The sequence below is a fragment of the Myxine glutinosa genome, chromosome 7, assembly GCF_964187855.1.
Source record: "Myxine glutinosa chromosome 7, kmMyxGlut1.1, whole genome shotgun sequence".
Lineage (NCBI taxonomy): Eukaryota > Metazoa > Chordata > Myxini > Myxiniformes > Myxinidae > Myxine > Myxine glutinosa.
The window spans coordinates 32315869-32332484 of NC_136267.1; the positions used below are offsets into that span (position 1 = coordinate 32315869).

At 43.9% G+C, this 16616-nt stretch overlaps 1 protein-coding gene across 7 annotated transcripts in view; it reads right to left on the reverse strand.

Moving 5' to 3' along the window:
• LOC137431094 (tight junction protein 2) overlaps positions 1–14396 on the reverse strand; it is a 184304-nt gene extending 169908 nt beyond the window's left edge. For 2 of the 7 annotated variants that reach the window (XM_078781396.1, XM_068121997.2), the window contains exons 1-2: positions 14116–14198; positions 4517–4573 (exon numbers count right to left, since the gene is read on the reverse strand). Coding sequence is in view for 2 of the 7 variants with exons in the window: in XM_068121995.2 (XP_067978096.2) it covers positions 3722–3724 (3 nt within the window). In the remaining 5 variants the exon portion in view is untranslated. Of the gene's footprint in view, positions 1–3721; positions 3911–4516; positions 4574–14115 lie in introns of those variants that run through there. The other 5 variants (XM_078781397.1, XM_068121995.2, XM_078781395.1 and 2 more) reach the window with 4 other exon arrangements.
• Positions 14397–16616: the final 2220 nt, after the last annotated feature.

The following is a 16616-nucleotide window of genomic DNA, read 5'->3' on the forward strand; positions in this document are numbered from 1 at the left end:
GCATAGCCAAAGTTTGGGGTCGAGGAGGGTGCGGGGGGGGGCACAAGGAAGAAATGTGTTCCTTCCTTATCAAAGAATACTGCATGTGCTCACATTAGCTGCAGCACTGGGTAATCTACAGCCTCTCGAGGTTTGCTGTAACCTGGATTAAGCCTGGAATTGTCATTGTGCTTTGATTGCTGGGAAGTTTGTTGAACTTTGGATATATACTCTCGACCTCGACTCGACTCCACGCTCATATATACTCGACTTGACCTTTCTCTCCTTTGGATAAATACTGATCCTCGACTTTGTATGCAAAAATATATATATTCAGTCTGTTTGGAGCAAACCTAAATGAACATGCGTTTGTATTAGATGTTTGTTTTTTTCCATCAATGAACCTTCAGTTTGACACTGATTTACAGTTTGGCAGAGAATTCTGTTCCCAGCTGTTTATTTGATGATTAAACATCATATATATAAATAAAAATAAATATATATACAGAAATATACATATATATATATATATATATATATATATATATATATATATATATATATATATATATATATATATATATATACACTACATGGCCAAAAGTATGCGGACACCACTTATAATTAGTGGATTCAGCTGTTTCAGCTACACCCATTGCTGACAGGTATACATAATCAAGCACACAGCCATGCAATCTCCACAGACAAACTTTGGCAGTAGAATGGGCCGTACTGAATAGCTCAGTGACTTTCAACGTGGCACCGTCATATGATGCCACCTTTCCAACAAGTCAGTTCGTCAAATTTCTGCCCTGCTAGAGCTGCTCCGGTCAACTGTAAGTGCTGTTATTGTGAAATGGAAACGTCTCGGAGCAACAACAGCTCAGCCGCGAAGTAGTAGGCCACACAAGCTCACAGAACGCTACCGCCGAGTGCTGAGGTGTGAAAAAATCGTCTGTCCTCAGTTGCAACACTCACTACCAAGTTCCAAACTACCTCTGGAAGCATCGTCAGCACAACAACTGTTCATCGGGAGCTTCATGAAATGGGTTTCCATGGCTGAGCATCCGCACATAAGCATAAGATCACCATGCGCAATGTGAAGCGTCGGGTGGAGTGATGTAAAGCTTGCCGCCATTGGACTCTGGAGCAGTAGAAACGAGTTCTCTGGATTGATGAATCACGCTTCACCATCTGGCAGTCTGACGGACAAATCTGGGTTTGGCGGATGCCAGGAGAACGCTACCTGCCCGAATGCATCGTGCCAACAACGTGCCAACACTTTTACTATGTCTCTCTGAAAAGACCGACTGGACAACCGTCCCATCTACTTTCTCAACAATCCTCTCCATGAAGTTCTGTTACTCAGGCTTTTGGGTCTCACAATCTGCCATGATATTTCCTGGTAAAACCACATTTCCAAGCTGGCCTCCACAGCCAGTCGCCGACTGGGCATCCTCCATCGTGCGAAGTCCTTCCTTGGCACTTCTGAGCTCCTCTCCACATACAAAGCTTTCATCCTCAGCTCAATGGAATACTGCTCTCCCCTCTGGGCTGGTGCTCCTGCCTCACACCTAGCTCGGCTTCACGTGGTTGAAACCAAAGCATTCCGAATCATTGGAATCTCCCGCGATGAAGCTGATTCTGAGGGCCTTTCTCTCTCTCACCGCAGGCAGGTAGGTGGTCTTTTTGTCCTCTACTGACTCCTCTCCAGCCATGCTCCCCCTGCTCTGGCTGTGCCCTGTCCCCCAAATATTCCTGCAGGACGCACAAGATCTGCCAGCAACCCTCTTTGGGGAAACTGCCAAAATCAAGACACTCTGCTCACCTTCACTCTTTCATTCCTCTTTCCTCCCGCTTCTGGAACAAACTCCAACACTCTCTTCAATCGCTCTCCTTTTCTAGGTCTTTTAAACAGCTGTTCACCACCATGTCTTATTTTCCCCCATCCAAAACCTTGATCTTTTCTACCTCCGTTAAAACACTCCAAATCCGTCTCTTTCAATCCCCAACTTCTTTCCTGAAATTCCTCAAAGTGGGCATTTGCTTTGCACCGTGTACCACTCCCTCCTCCCACAGCCCTCCCCCTTCCACAGATCTACTGGCGTCCCTGTTCTCTACTGTTGTTGTGCTTGTGTGGTTCCCTCTCTCTCCCCCTCTTGTCTCCCGCTCCCTTCATTGTATGTTTTATGTGTCTGTGCATGTTTTCATGTTCAATGTGTTAGCTCTTACACGAGCCTTGATTCTGTATACAAAAAAAAATAAAAAAAATGACTGCACAGGTGTGGTATACACCATTCCATGTGACTGTGGTGGAGAATACATATGCGAGACCAGAAGAACCTTAAGACAGCGCATTCATGAACACCAGAAGGCCTTTGAGTGTAATCACCTGGAAAGATCTGCTAACGCCAAGCATGGAATAAGCGCGGGCCATGTTCCTCTATGGGACAATGTGAATGTTCTGGTGGCATCCCCAAACCGGGCCAGGAGGCGAATACTGGAGGCATGGCACACTGACCAAACGAGGGCACCGTTGACAGAGGAGACTATGGCGTTATCACAGGCGTATGGAACTCTCATTCATAAATACACCAGAGAGATACCGATGCTGGGAGGAGGACAAGGACAAAGTGGGACATAATTGACACAGGCGACAAAGATAACACAAACACAATACACCGCTCAAACACGCACAAAACACAAAACGCAAAACAATGTTTGTGCTTAGTTTCTTCATCACATGAAATGTCTATTATTGCCAGGCATTGCAAAAAATGTTTACAGAAAGGCCAGCCATACAATGTATTGAGTGTTTTTGTATTTCAGATTGCATGAACATGGGTGCCAAAGCTCAGCTAATGCCAGAAAAAAGACAGGCAATTGTAACTTTGAGAAAAGAAGGCCTTGAAATAGTTGCAATGCTGGAGCTGTTTAGCTGGGCTCTAATATTTTCGGTGCTGTGAGACATCTGTTGTGCAGACTGGTGATGACTCGGATTACTTGTCCTGTGATACTGTTGTGATTTTTGGTCGATCAGAACGTTTTCTATCTGCATCTTTACCAGTTTCATTATGTTGTTTAATGGCGCAAGCAACTGCATTTATTGACACTTGTGTGTTGTTTTTGGCAATTTGTCTCAAGGGTTGGCCTTCTTTTCTCAAAGTTACAATTGCCCATCTTTTTTCTGGCATTAGCTGAGCTTTGGCACCCATGTTCATGCAATCTGAAACACAAAAACACTCATTAGATTGTATAGTTTACCTTTCTGTAAACATTTTTTGCAACACCTGGCAATAATAGACATTGCACGTGATGAAGAAACTAAGCACAAACATTCATTCCACACAGAGCAGAGTATTTGTAAACAGTTTTTGCTCCTGAGATGAAACGTTAATAACATTATCTTCACGTTTCAGTTTGGATTTAGTATTGCACTTTTCGACCTATTTCCCAAAATTGCTTTAAACCTACGTTTCACACAAGAAAGATGCATTGAAGCACAATATATTATCAGTAGATAAGCAGATATATCTTTGGTAAGAGTTTTGTTAACATCTTGTGTTCATTTTGCACATTAAACAGTAAAATATTTTAAAATGTTGGGTGAACCTAAACTTTTGAGTGGTAATGTATCTACAGTATATATATATATATATATATATATATATATATATATATATATATATATATATATGGAACTCTTTAAATGTTGAGCATCAAGTAAGGAAGCATTACATACCATTTTAAACGTCTTGTGGATGATTTGGCCATGGTTTGAACCACCGACTTCAGAGGGAATGCTCCAACCATTGACCGAATCACCTACTCCATTCTTACGGCCATTGCCCCACTTTGGAGAGACTAAAATCCTTCACCTAGTCCCCTTCCATTATTTCCTGTCCTTCTGTTCTCTTGTGAACAAGCTCTCACACTACCCTTCTGATCAGGGCATCTACATTCTCCCTACCCTTTCTTGGCAAACTACCAACATTCCAAGACCAAAATCTCACTCTCCTCTTTCCACACACATTAACCACTTACACGTTAAGCAAATGACAAGACAGTACCTGCTCATCCACACCCACCCTATCATGTAATGTCCCACCGCAGAGAGGAATGACGTCATCAACACAATTCAATTTTGTTGGAAAAACCCACACCCATGCTTGTTATCCAAAGAGTTTTATATCCGGGTGGCCAACTATGCTCAAAACCCTCAACCTGGAGGACCAAGGATTATAAGTCAGCATTATAACCCTCAGCCACTTGTTGGTCAAGACTAAAGGGATGTCATGGACATTGAAAAGTTAGGTTTTTGCATTATTATAACAATTCCATCCACAATCTTATAGGGCGTGTCTACCGGTTGAATGCTAACTGGGGCATAGGTATGCCACTCCCAGAGCAAACAAGAGTTCCATAGATCTTGACATAAATATGATTATTATTATTTAGTATGCAGAATGATGGAATGATGATTTTTTATATTTTTTTTTGGAATGATATTCAAAAAGAGGGTTCAGTGAGTGCTCACCTTTTGTAATAAAACTGTGAGATCTTCCCACACCACGACCTCATCCACTGCGCAATCCTGAGGAACAGTCACAGCCAATGAGGCAGAAAAAGAGTCAAAAATAGCTCCTATTTGTTGTCGGTGTGGATCAGGGCTTGGCTCATAGTATCCATCATCGTAATATGTAGAGAGGTCTCCCGGTCCGAATTATACAAGTGTTGTGAACGTGTCGTGAACAGCACAGGTATGTCAATGTGTCATGTGGCACACCCTGGCACACCTACACTTTGCATGCATGGTAGGACAACAATTACTCCGAATTAGGCAATCACCTCTAAGTAGGCCAAGCACTGCCAACCCTTTCGCAACCCTGTGCTAAGGTGATTCATCTGAAGATTGTTCCTTTTGGAATGTGGCAAGTTGGAATACGTCATTAAATGGAAAGAAGCAAACAAATGAAAGATGAGAAATTTTATTTTCCCATTTGATTATTGATCAAGTAAAGAAGTTCAAAAAACATTTTCAACTAGGTATTGGGAATCGTTTTAAAAACCAAGTAATCTTTGAGTCTTAGATGAAATGCAAAAATATTCTCAACATCCTTGGGTAAAATCCTTCGGGGAAACGAAGCATCATCATCATCCGCTAAACATCGACACTCCATTTTGTGTGTCGACACATTGACAAGACATTGAGGTGATGACAAGTGAGAGATAGTGATGACAATAACTTGATGTTTGATGAAATAAAATAAAAAGAAAACGCCATGTGCAATGCAGGATCGACAGTACAAACAGCCACACCTTGATTTTACCTGTACGCCTAGAATATTCTACAGGTCACAAAATGCTAATCTGCACATCTACAATGTATATCCTGCATATCCACAATGTTCAAGAGTACTAGGAGGACAAACTAGAAAGGGCGTTTATAGAAGAGGTGAAATGAACACCACTGATTGAAAACAAACTCTTCATCCCCCAAACAGGTGTCCACCTCTTGGGGGACATTCCGCACGTCCGACCTCCACTCGAAAAACACTGGACGCATTTCTTTCAAATTCAGCACATTTATGCAATAACATCTGGGCATGAGGAAAGTCGAATGATTTTGGGATCCGAGCCAAAAGTGATGGGACACGATTATATTTCCCAATTTCGGCAGATTAAAAAAAATTATATGGGAGGGAATGATACAGGATTCTATATGCTTTTGGGGTGCATTATTTATTTATATACACTTTACTATCACCGTTGCAAACATGCAATATGGAATTATTTATTTATTTATGCACACTTTAACATCTCCACCACCAGCACACAACTTTGAATTAACTATTTATATACGCCTTGCCATCACTGCTGTCGACATACCAACTTGAACTATTTATTTTTAAAAAATTTACCTTTTTACCACCATAATTTATTAATTTATTTATTTATATACGCCTTGCCATCACTGCTGTCGACATACCAACTTGAACTTCTTTTTTTTTTTTCCCCTTTTTACCACCATAATGTATTTATTTATTTATGTATTTATATACGCCTTGCTGCTGTCGACATACCAACTAGAACTATTTATTTTTAATTTTTTTTACCTTTCTACCACCATTATTTATTTATTTATTTATTTATATACGCCTTGCTGCTGTCGACATTCCTACTTGAACTATTTATTTTAAAAAATTTACTTTTTTACCACCATAATGTATTTATTTATTTATTTATATATATACGCCTTGGTGCTGTCGACATACCAACTTGAACTATTTATTTTTTTAAATTTTACCTTTAAATTTTTTTACCTTTACCTTTTACATACCAATTGAGTACCAGTTCACTGGTAATTCCCTGCTTGTCGTTAAAGGCGGCAAAAAGGGTTGGCGTCAGGAAGGGCATCCGGCCGTAAAACATTGCTTCAAAAAGGGGACCGAAAAAAACAAAAAAACAACAACAACCACAGTTCCCGAAAAAGGCCAACCCCCACTTGCGGGGAAAAATGGCCTCTAAAGGTGTTTTTTTTTTTTTTTTTACCACCATAATTTATTTATTTATTTACGTATTTATATACGCCTTGCCATCACTGCTGTCGACGTACCAACTTGAACTATTTATTTTAAAACATTTTACCTTTCCACCACCATAATGTATTTATTTATTTCTTTAACTGTGGAATGTACATGTACAATTTTTAAGGTGCGGGTGAGGGCTTCGTCCTCAATGAGAACCTGGAACCGTTTTCATAATAACCTGTGATACAAACACAATCAAAATAGTATCATTTGTTAGTATCTGGTCACATGTCCTTTCTCTAAACACTGCTTGAACCCATGAAGGTAACAAACCAATGACATTATGGGTGACCAACTTATAGAGGTTTTGCCAAATGTGGAATAGATTCAGTTCCTTGGTAGAGGTTGGCTTTTCTGGAGCACCTGCTCCATGTGCCCAGGTGTGTTCCATGGTGGTCAAGTCAGGACTCGGTGATATCCAGGCAATAATCTAGCCAAATCCCTCTCTTCCAGGCAGAGATGGTTCTGGACATATTACAGATGGCATCATCCTTCTACAGTAAATGTCTTCCAAAATGCAAAATCCCTTACTGGTACAGTGGTAAGAGCTATTTAGGTCTTTTACGACGGAGTCCAGACGAGCTTAACAGCTTAAAGCTCTTAAAGCTCTTATAAAGCCCTAACGCCATGATGAAACAAGGCATGATGATTCATGACGTCATGCGCAAAAACTGATGGAGCCATTTTTTTTTCAATTTCCATTCAGGTGGTGATATAATTAACTTAAAATGTAATTATGTGAATATCACATACAAAGATAATAATTTTCCATCGAATTAAACTTAAAATCAACTCTATCACCTAATGCGCCGAACGATGACGATCGCCCTCCGACTGCCCCCCATTGGGAGATGAGCTTCTGGCCCACTTGGAACTATTCCTTTTGAATACCAGCGAGGCGTTTTGCAGCATGAGCACATTACCTTTAGGAATAAGGTGTGGTATGTCCAGAAATACCTATGCCTGGAAGAGACAAAGAGGGCTGTAACTTATTGTCTCGGCACCACCATAATAAAGTCTGACCATGGAGGCTCTCGAACATGTCTGAGAAGGTATGCATGTTAACTTGAGCAAAATCCGACCTCTGCATAGCAATACACAAGAGCTGCAACAAATCTACTAAACGTTCGGCAAAACGTCGATCAGGCGAGATGGGTTCATGGGTTCAAGCAATGAGTGAAAGGACATGACAGGAGATACTAAAATATTAACTTCAGTTGATTGTGTTCATATCACATATTGTTAAAATCAAGTTGGTTAACAATCAGCGGTGTTCATTTTATTTTGGCAGGGCACTCGACATCTTTCTTTCGTACACAGAGTCGAGGCTCGTGGAAGAGCGAGTACTAGTACACTGAACGGATCAAGACGCAACCGGACAAAAGAAGCAGTAGAGAGAGGGGGAACCACCAATAGCAGAGAGAGGGGGGAAACACCAACAGCAGAGAGAGGGGGAACCACCAATAGCAGAGAGAGGGGGGAAACACCAACAGCAGAGAGAGGGGGGAACCACCAACAGCAGAGAGAGGGGGAACCACCAACAGCAGAGAGAGGAGGAACCACCAATAGCAGAGAGAGGGGGGAAACACCAATAGCAGAGAGAGGGGGGAAACACCAATAGCAGAGAGAGGGGGAACCACCATCAGCAGAGAGAGGAGGAACCACCAATAGCAGAGAGAGGAGGAACCACCAATAGCAGAGAGAGGGGGGAAACACCAACAGCAGAGAGAGGGGGAACCACCAATAGCAGAGAGAGCGGGGAAACACCAACAGCAGAGAGAGGGGGGAACCACCAACAGCAGAGAGAGGGGGAACCACCAACAGCAGAGAGAGGAGGAACCACCAATAGCAGAGAGAGGGGGGAAACACCAATAGCAGAGAGAGGGGGGAAACACCAATAGCAGAGAGAGGGGGAACCACCATCAGCAGAGAGAGGAGGAACCACCAATAGCAGAGAGAGGAGGAACCACCAATAGCAGAGAGAGGAGGAACCACCAATAGCAGAGAGAGGAGGAACCACCAATAGCAGAGAGAGGGGGAACCACCAACAGCAGAGAGAGGGGGGAAACACCAATAGCAGAGAGAGGGGGAACCACCAACAGCAGAGAGAGGGGGGAAACACCAACAGCATAGAGAGGGGGAAACACCAACAGCATAGAGAGGGTGGGGGGGAACACCAACAGCATAGAGAGGGTGAAACACCAACAGCAGAGAGAGGGGGAAACACCAACAGCAGAGAGAGGGGGAAACACCAACAGCATAGAGAGGGGGAAACACCAACAGCAGAGAGAGGGGGAAACACCAACAGCATAGAGAGGGTGGGGGGGAACACCAACAGCATAGAGAGGGGGAAACACCAACAGCAGAGAGAGGGGGAAACACCAACAGTAGAGAGAGGGGGAAACACCAACAGCAGAGAGAGGGGGAAACACCAACAGCAGAGAGGGGGGAAACACCAACAGCAGAGAGAGGGGGAAACACCAACAGCATAGAGAGGGGGAAACACCAACGGCAGAGAGAGGGGGGAAACACCAACAGCATAGAGAGGGGGAAACACCAACAGCAGAGAGAGGGGGAAACACCAACAGCATAGAGAGGGGGAAACACCAACAGCAGAGAGAGGGGGAAACACCAACAGCATAGAGAGGGTGGGGGGGGACACCAACAGCATAGAGAGGGGGAAACACCAACAGCAGAGAGAGGGGGAAACACCAACAGCAGAGAGAGGGGGAAACACCAACAGCAGAGAGAGGGGGAAACACCAACAGCAGAGAGAGGGGGAAACACCAACAGCAGAGAGAGGGGGAAACACCAACAGCAGAGAGAGGGGGAAACACCAACAGCAGAGAGAGGGGGAAACACCAACAGCATAGAGAGGGGGAAACACCAACAGCATAGAGAGGGGGAACCACCAACAGCAGAGAGAGGAGGAACCACCAATAGCAGAGAGAGGGGGGAAACACCAATAGCAGAGAGAGGGGGGAAACACCAATAGCAGAGAGAGGGGGAACCACCATCAGCAGAGAGAGGAGGAACCACCAATAGCAGAGAGAGGAGGAACCACCAATAGCAGAGAGAGGGGGGAAACACCAACAGCAGAGAGAGGGGGAACCACCAATAGCAGAGAGAGCGGGGAAACACCAACAGCAGAGAGAGGGGGGAACCACCAACAGCAGAGAGAGGGGGAACCACCAACAGCAGAGAGAGGAGGAACCACCAATAGCAGAGAGAGGGGGGAAACACCAATAGCAGAGAGAGGGGGGAAACACCAATAGCAGAGAGAGGGGGAACCACCATCAGCAGAGAGAGGAGGAACCACCAATAGCAGAGAGAGGAGGAACCACCAATAGCAGAGAGAGGAGGAACCACCAATAGCAGAGAGAGGAGGAACCACCAATAGCAGAGAGAGGGGGAACCACCAACAGCAGAGAGAGGGGGGAAACACCAATAGCAGAGAGAGGGGGAACCACCAACAGCAGAGAGAGGGGGGAAACACCAACAGCATAGAGAGGGGGAAACACCAACAGCATAGAGAGGGTGGGGGGGAACACCAACAGCATAGAGAGGGTGAAACACCAACAGCAGAGAGAGGGGGAAACACCAACAGCAGAGAGAGGGGGAAACACCAACAGCATAGAGAGGGGGAAACACCAACAGCAGAGAGAGGGGGAAACACCAACAGCATAGAGAGGGTGGGGGGGAACACCAACAGCATAGAGAGGGGGAAACACCAACAGCAGAGAGAGGGGGAAACACCAACAGTAGAGAGAGGGGGAAACACCAACAGCAGAGAGAGGGGGAAACACCAACAGCAGAGAGGGGGGAAACACCAACAGCAGAGAGAGGGGGAAACACCAACAGCATAGAGAGGGGGAAACACCAACGGCAGAGAGAGGGGGGAAACACCAACAGCATAGAGAGGGGGAAACACCAACAGCAGAGAGAGGGGGAAACACCAACAGCATAGAGAGGGGGAAACACCAACAGCAGAGAGAGGGGGAAACACCAACAGCATAGAGAGGGTGGGGGGGGACACCAACAGCATAGAGAGGGGGAAACACCAACAGCAGAGAGAGGGGGAAACACCAACAGCAGAGAGAGGGGGAAACACCAACAGCAGAGAGAGGGGGAAACACCAACAGCAGAGAGAGGGGGAAACACCAACAGCAGAGAGAGGGGGAAACACCAACAGCAGAGAGAGGGGGAAACACCAACAGCAGAGAGAGGGGGAAACACCAACAGCATAGAGAGGGGGAAACACCAACAGCATAGAGAGGGGGAAACACCAACAGCATAGAGAGGGGGAAACACCAACAGCAGAGAGAGGGGGAAACACCAACAGCAGAGAGAGAGGGGGAAACACCAACAGCAGAGAGAGGGGGAAACACCAACAGCAGAGAGAGGGGGAAACACCAACAGCATAGAGAGGGGGAAACACCAACAGCATAGAGAGGGGGAAACACCAACAGCAGAGAGAGGGGGAAACACCAACAGCATAGAGAGGGGGAAACACTGAACAGTAGAGAGAGAGGGGACACACCCAACAGTAGAGAGAGAGGGGAAACACCCAACAGCAGAGAGAGGGGGAAACACCAACAGCAGAGAGAGGGGGAAACACCAACAGCATAGAGAGGGGGAAACACCAACAGCAGAGAGAGGGGGAAACACCAACAGCATAGAGAGGGGGAAACACCGAACAGTAGAGAGAGAGGGGAAACACCAACAGCATAGAGAGGGGGAAACACCAACAGCAGAGAGAGGGGGAAACACCAACAGCATAGAGAGGGGGAAACACCGAACAGTAGAGAGAGAGGGGAAACACCAACAGCATAGAGAGGGGGAAACACCAACAGCAGAGAGAGGGGGAAACACCAACAGCATAGAGAGGGGGAAACACCGAACAATAGAGAGAGAGGGGAAACACCCAACAGTAGAGAGAGGGGGGAAACACCAACAGCAGAGAGAGGGGGAAAACACCAACAGCAGAGAGAGGGGGGGAACACCAACAGGTGAGAGAGGGGGGGGAGGGAAATACCAGGAGTAGAGTTGAAGGCCAAGATAGAGGCAGACTTGGACAAACAAGGTGTGTGGAGGAATAGGGGGCAGGAGACTCTCAGGAGTGGAGGAGAGCAGTGATTCTTTTTGGGAAAACAGCTTTAACATTTTTTTTTTTTTTTAAATAAAGTTTTCGTTTTATTTTGTTAATACAGTAGGGTACTTTACATATAACAATGATTGTTATGGTTAAAGTTAAAGTTTAAATTTCCAAGTAAGTTGGAAACTTTTCACAAGTCCTTTGTACATTGCGTTGAAATGTGGTTGAGGCAAGGGCAGGAATCTGTAAAGGTCAGTATAAGCCACAAGAACAACACTTACATGGGGAATCTAACATGTTATCGGAACGAGGTGCTCAAAATTTAGTCCAATACACGCCAACATCTTCATCTATTTTACCCTAACATAAAAATATATCTAATTAAATAGCGAGAAAATGTTTTCATTTCTTAATAATCACTCCAACCTGCACCTGTGCATTGAAAGTTAAGAAAATGTTGCCGAATCTTGGATTGTTGCTTATAATCTTTTTCGTTGAACTTCTGAACGCCTCACGTGAGGTCTTGCATTCCGATTGAACCTCCATTGAAATAATGAAATCGCAGCGAGAACGAAAACTCAAGTTTATGCAAGGGCTTGTTTTTAATTCGGTAGTAAAAAATATATATACATGTTTTTAGCTTTTAATAAAGTTAATCTGATGATAAGTAAAACTTTTAAGTTAAATGGAGAGAGGGGGTTGTGTGATTTGAAAAAACTTTAAAAAACTTTTTAAAACTTAAAAAACTTTTTAAAGCTTTTTAAAACTTTAAAAAACTTTTTAAAACTTATAAAAATCTTTTTTACGTTGATTTAACTACAACTAATACTCCTACTTTAACAGCTCCAATTGTTGTTACCTACTTGTGGGCTGGTCGGCTGGCGAATGTTTTTTGCCAAAGTCTTTCATTAAACCGCCTAGCCAGGCCCGAAGTTCGACTGAAGGTCATTTTGGCAGGACTTTGTAATTTGCTCAGGGTGGTGCGTATGGCAATAACTCCAATACTCATTGTGAAAGATATCGTGCAATATTTAACGTCCACAAACAATTAATGTGAACAGACACTGGACACACCATTTTTTTTAGATTTTCATTTTTGGGTCTTGGAATGTTGGCAGGTGGACGATGCAAAACACCAGGGTGTCAGTTTACACCTGCGTCAGCATTTGAAGCCAGACTACACATCTCAAAAGGGAGTAGGTCATACCTTTAAACCATACTGCCAGACTTGTGTGAAGCTCTAATTCAACCGAGGAATGGTTACAAGGCAGTTTTGCTGGCAGCGTCATTTACAGCCAGATTATTGTGTACTTTGACACCTCTTAGGAATCTGAAGTTGTCAAAAAGTTCTCGACCAACACATAAATCTTGTGGGCCAGTCAGGTACGTCATTCCACCTACACGCAGGTACAATTACAACTACCGGTTCCTGAAAGTTTATTCTTGCATCAGTACATTACTATTTATGAATAACGACAGGTACTTCTTTTACGAGACTGAATAGATGTATGAACTAGAACGGCGCACAGTAGAGAGCATAGCTCCGCCCGGTTGGCCATATCACTCAATGGTGAAGAATCACTTAAAAAATTATACTAGTTCGATCCGGATCTTCACCAAAATTGAAACGATTCTTCTGTGTCACACACACAACCGATCCAACAAGTTTTGTCCAAATCCATGCATAACTTTTTGAGATATCCTGCTATGCATCGTTTTTGGCCCTATCTCCCAATGGTGAAGAATCACTTAAAAAATTAAATAATTCTCATATCCGAATCCATATTCAACTCTTCCTCAAAATTGAATCGATTCTTCCATGTCACACACACAACTTGTCCACCAAGTTTCGTCCAAATCCGTTCACAACTTTTTGAGATATCCTGCCGTGTATCGTTTTTGGCCCGATCTCGCAATGGTGAAGAATCACTTAAAAATTTCTAGGAGCCGGATCCGAATCCGGATCTTCACCAAAATCGAATCATTTCGTCCTTGTCGCATACGCTACATCTCTTCCAAATTTCGTCCGAATCCGTTCACAATTTTTAGAGATATTTTGTTCACAAACAAACTGACAGACGGACAGACAGACAAGGGGTGAAAACATAACCTCCATCCACCTTTGGTGGCGGAGGTCATTATGTTGAGAAAAACTCACAAACTGTAAGTTCCAAATCTCTGTGAAGATCATAAAGCATCGATGGGAAGTTCGAATTTTCTAGAATAGACTAGAATTATGCACGTGACTCGAGTGAAACGAGGCCAAAGTTTGTTATGCTTGGTCTAAATGAAGTAGCAAACAGGTTTAAGCCCTAAACTATTCGCTTATAGATATGGAAAGTATGTAGAGGATATTAACACCAGAAAAAATAAGAATTTGTGGGAAGTGGGAAGAGGGGATAGCAGGGAGGAGCGGGGGAGAAATGAATCAACCTGAACAGGATTGCCTACCTTTCATCGTTCATCACAGTACGTGTAAAATAGGTCACAGTCACAACGACGGCAACACATAGCCGCTCTCCGCCTGCCAAGTCACTCCTGGCAAATATGTGTCTTTTTAAACTGTGACGGTCGGAGCTGCCTCAGCCAATGAGAATCGTTCCACAATCAGCTATAACTGGAAATGCATGAAAACCTTGAAAAGTTGTTTGCTTGCTATTGTGTAGGATTACATTTCATAACCGTTCCCAATCTTAACACTCAACCTTCCTTCCAATGAGCTCACCTGAACTTTAGACCTTGAGCAATGTCTTACGATGAAATGACAATGATCACTATAAGTGCATCCAAAAGCGGGAGTTCCTTACAGAACACATCAACATGTAGCTTACATTGTGAGCTGTTTGCAAACTTTAAAGCTTGTGCATCAGGTCCTTACAAGTCCCCCGCATATGCTTTAAACATTGACATTGTTTGTGCCTTTATGAATTATTCTTAAAGGATATGTGGACAATTCATTAGGAGTTCATGCGCTATCTAAAGAAGTGGAAATGAAGAGTTTCTCTTTTTGACACTCAGTTGTAAAATGGTACAAGGTGACATCAAAAAGAAAGTCTCCTCAGAATTTCCAGGGGGATGGTCAGAAAATTTCTGGGGCAAGGTGGGGGTGAGGGGTTTAATGTGCCTTTAATGTAACAAAAATAACTATAAAATAAAAGGAGTTTACTGTATGTAGTGACTCGTTAATTTTTGCCAATAGTGGTAATCAGTTCGTGATAAGAAAGAAAATCACGTGAATCTGCGGAGTCCTTGAGAGACAATTGGAGGAGCAAGTCGGTGTTAGACATGGATAACAGGGGTGTGATATTTCACCAATCAGCTTCGAGAGCACTCTCCAAATGGCCTAAGCACTGAATCAACCCCTCCACCACCCCCCTCCTCCCCCCAAAAAGAGGGGCCTTCTGCATCATCTGGCAATTGTTGGAATTGTCATTGTCAATTGTCATTCGCAGCTCAATGGAATACTGCTCTCCCCTCTGGGCTGGTGCTCCTGCCTCACACCTAGCTCGGCTTTACGCTGTTGAAACCAAAGCGTTCAGAATCATTGGAATCTCCTGCGATGAAGCTAACGCCGAGGGCCTTTCACTCACTCACCGCAGGCAGGTTGGTGGTCTTTCTGTCTTCTACCGACTCCTCTCCGGCCTTGGTCCCCCAGCTCTCTCTGTGCTCTGTCCCCCAAATATTCCTACAGGTCGCACAAGATCTGCCTGCAACCCTTTTATGGTTAAACTGCCAAAATAAAGACTCTCTGCTCACCTTCACTCCTTCATTCCTCTTTTCTCCCGCCTCTGGAACAAACTCCCCCACTACCTTCAATCCCACTCCTCCCTCCAGGTCTTTAAAACAGCTGTTCACCACCATCTCTTATCTTCCCCCATCCAAAACCTTAATCTTTTCTACCCCCGTTAATTCACCCCAGATCCACTTTTTGGAAATACCAACTTCTTTCATGGAAGTCCGAGCAGTGTCCATGTGCTTTTTACCTCTCCCACCCTCCCCCCCAAGCCCTCTCCCTCCCACAGATCTCCTGATGTCCCTGCTCTCCATCTTGTCTCCCGCTCCCTTTATCATATGTTTTATGTTTTATGTTTTATGTGTCAGTTTGTCTTTTTGTGATCAATGTTAGCTCTTACACGAGCCTCGATCTTGTATACCAAAAAAATTAATAAATGTTTTTAAAGCATCTTGAAAGTCCGGTCATGCAGTCTAGACATTTCCAATAACACTAGGTGTACCTACCAATCGCTTAATTTATGTGTTTAATAAAAAGACAACACGTTTTACTTCACAAACATATTGCACGTCTATCTGTGAATCTCAATGAGGATGTAAAATGAAGCAAACCTGTGAAACATAACATCTTATAACACATGGAGTTGTTCTTGCTGCTGTAATCATGGCTGTGGTAGTTTATGTACTCCTTGCATGTACTATTATATATTTTTACATTGCTTCAATAATTATTACTATATATAATTTTGTGTGCTCCTTCCATGTCCCTCATGATGTATTTATTCTAAAGGGTCATACGTTCGTAACATTGGAACCGCTACATTAAAGCTCCAGGTCCTGCATCTTCTTCTTCCATGACAGAAAGACGTGCTTTCAAGATAGGCATCTTTGTGATTAAATGATACAAATTTTGGTTCAATGTAAATTTATTAATATTGCTCTCCAAAGCTCCCATTTTTATTACTAGTGGGCTGGTGCTCCTTTAAAGCTTGGAATCCCACGGGCATGGAGGTGTATCGTTGCGATCGGTGCAGCCGTTTTTGCGGTACCCGGGACAATAACGTTAGGTGGAAGTCCAACCTGAAAATGCTGGAGACCAAAGCTGAAATTGGAAAAACAATATAGCCTATTTTACTCCAGGGGGTCCCAGGATTACCCACCCAAAATTTCGTTGCGATCGGTTCAGCCGTTTTTGCGGTACCTGGGAACGGACGGACAGA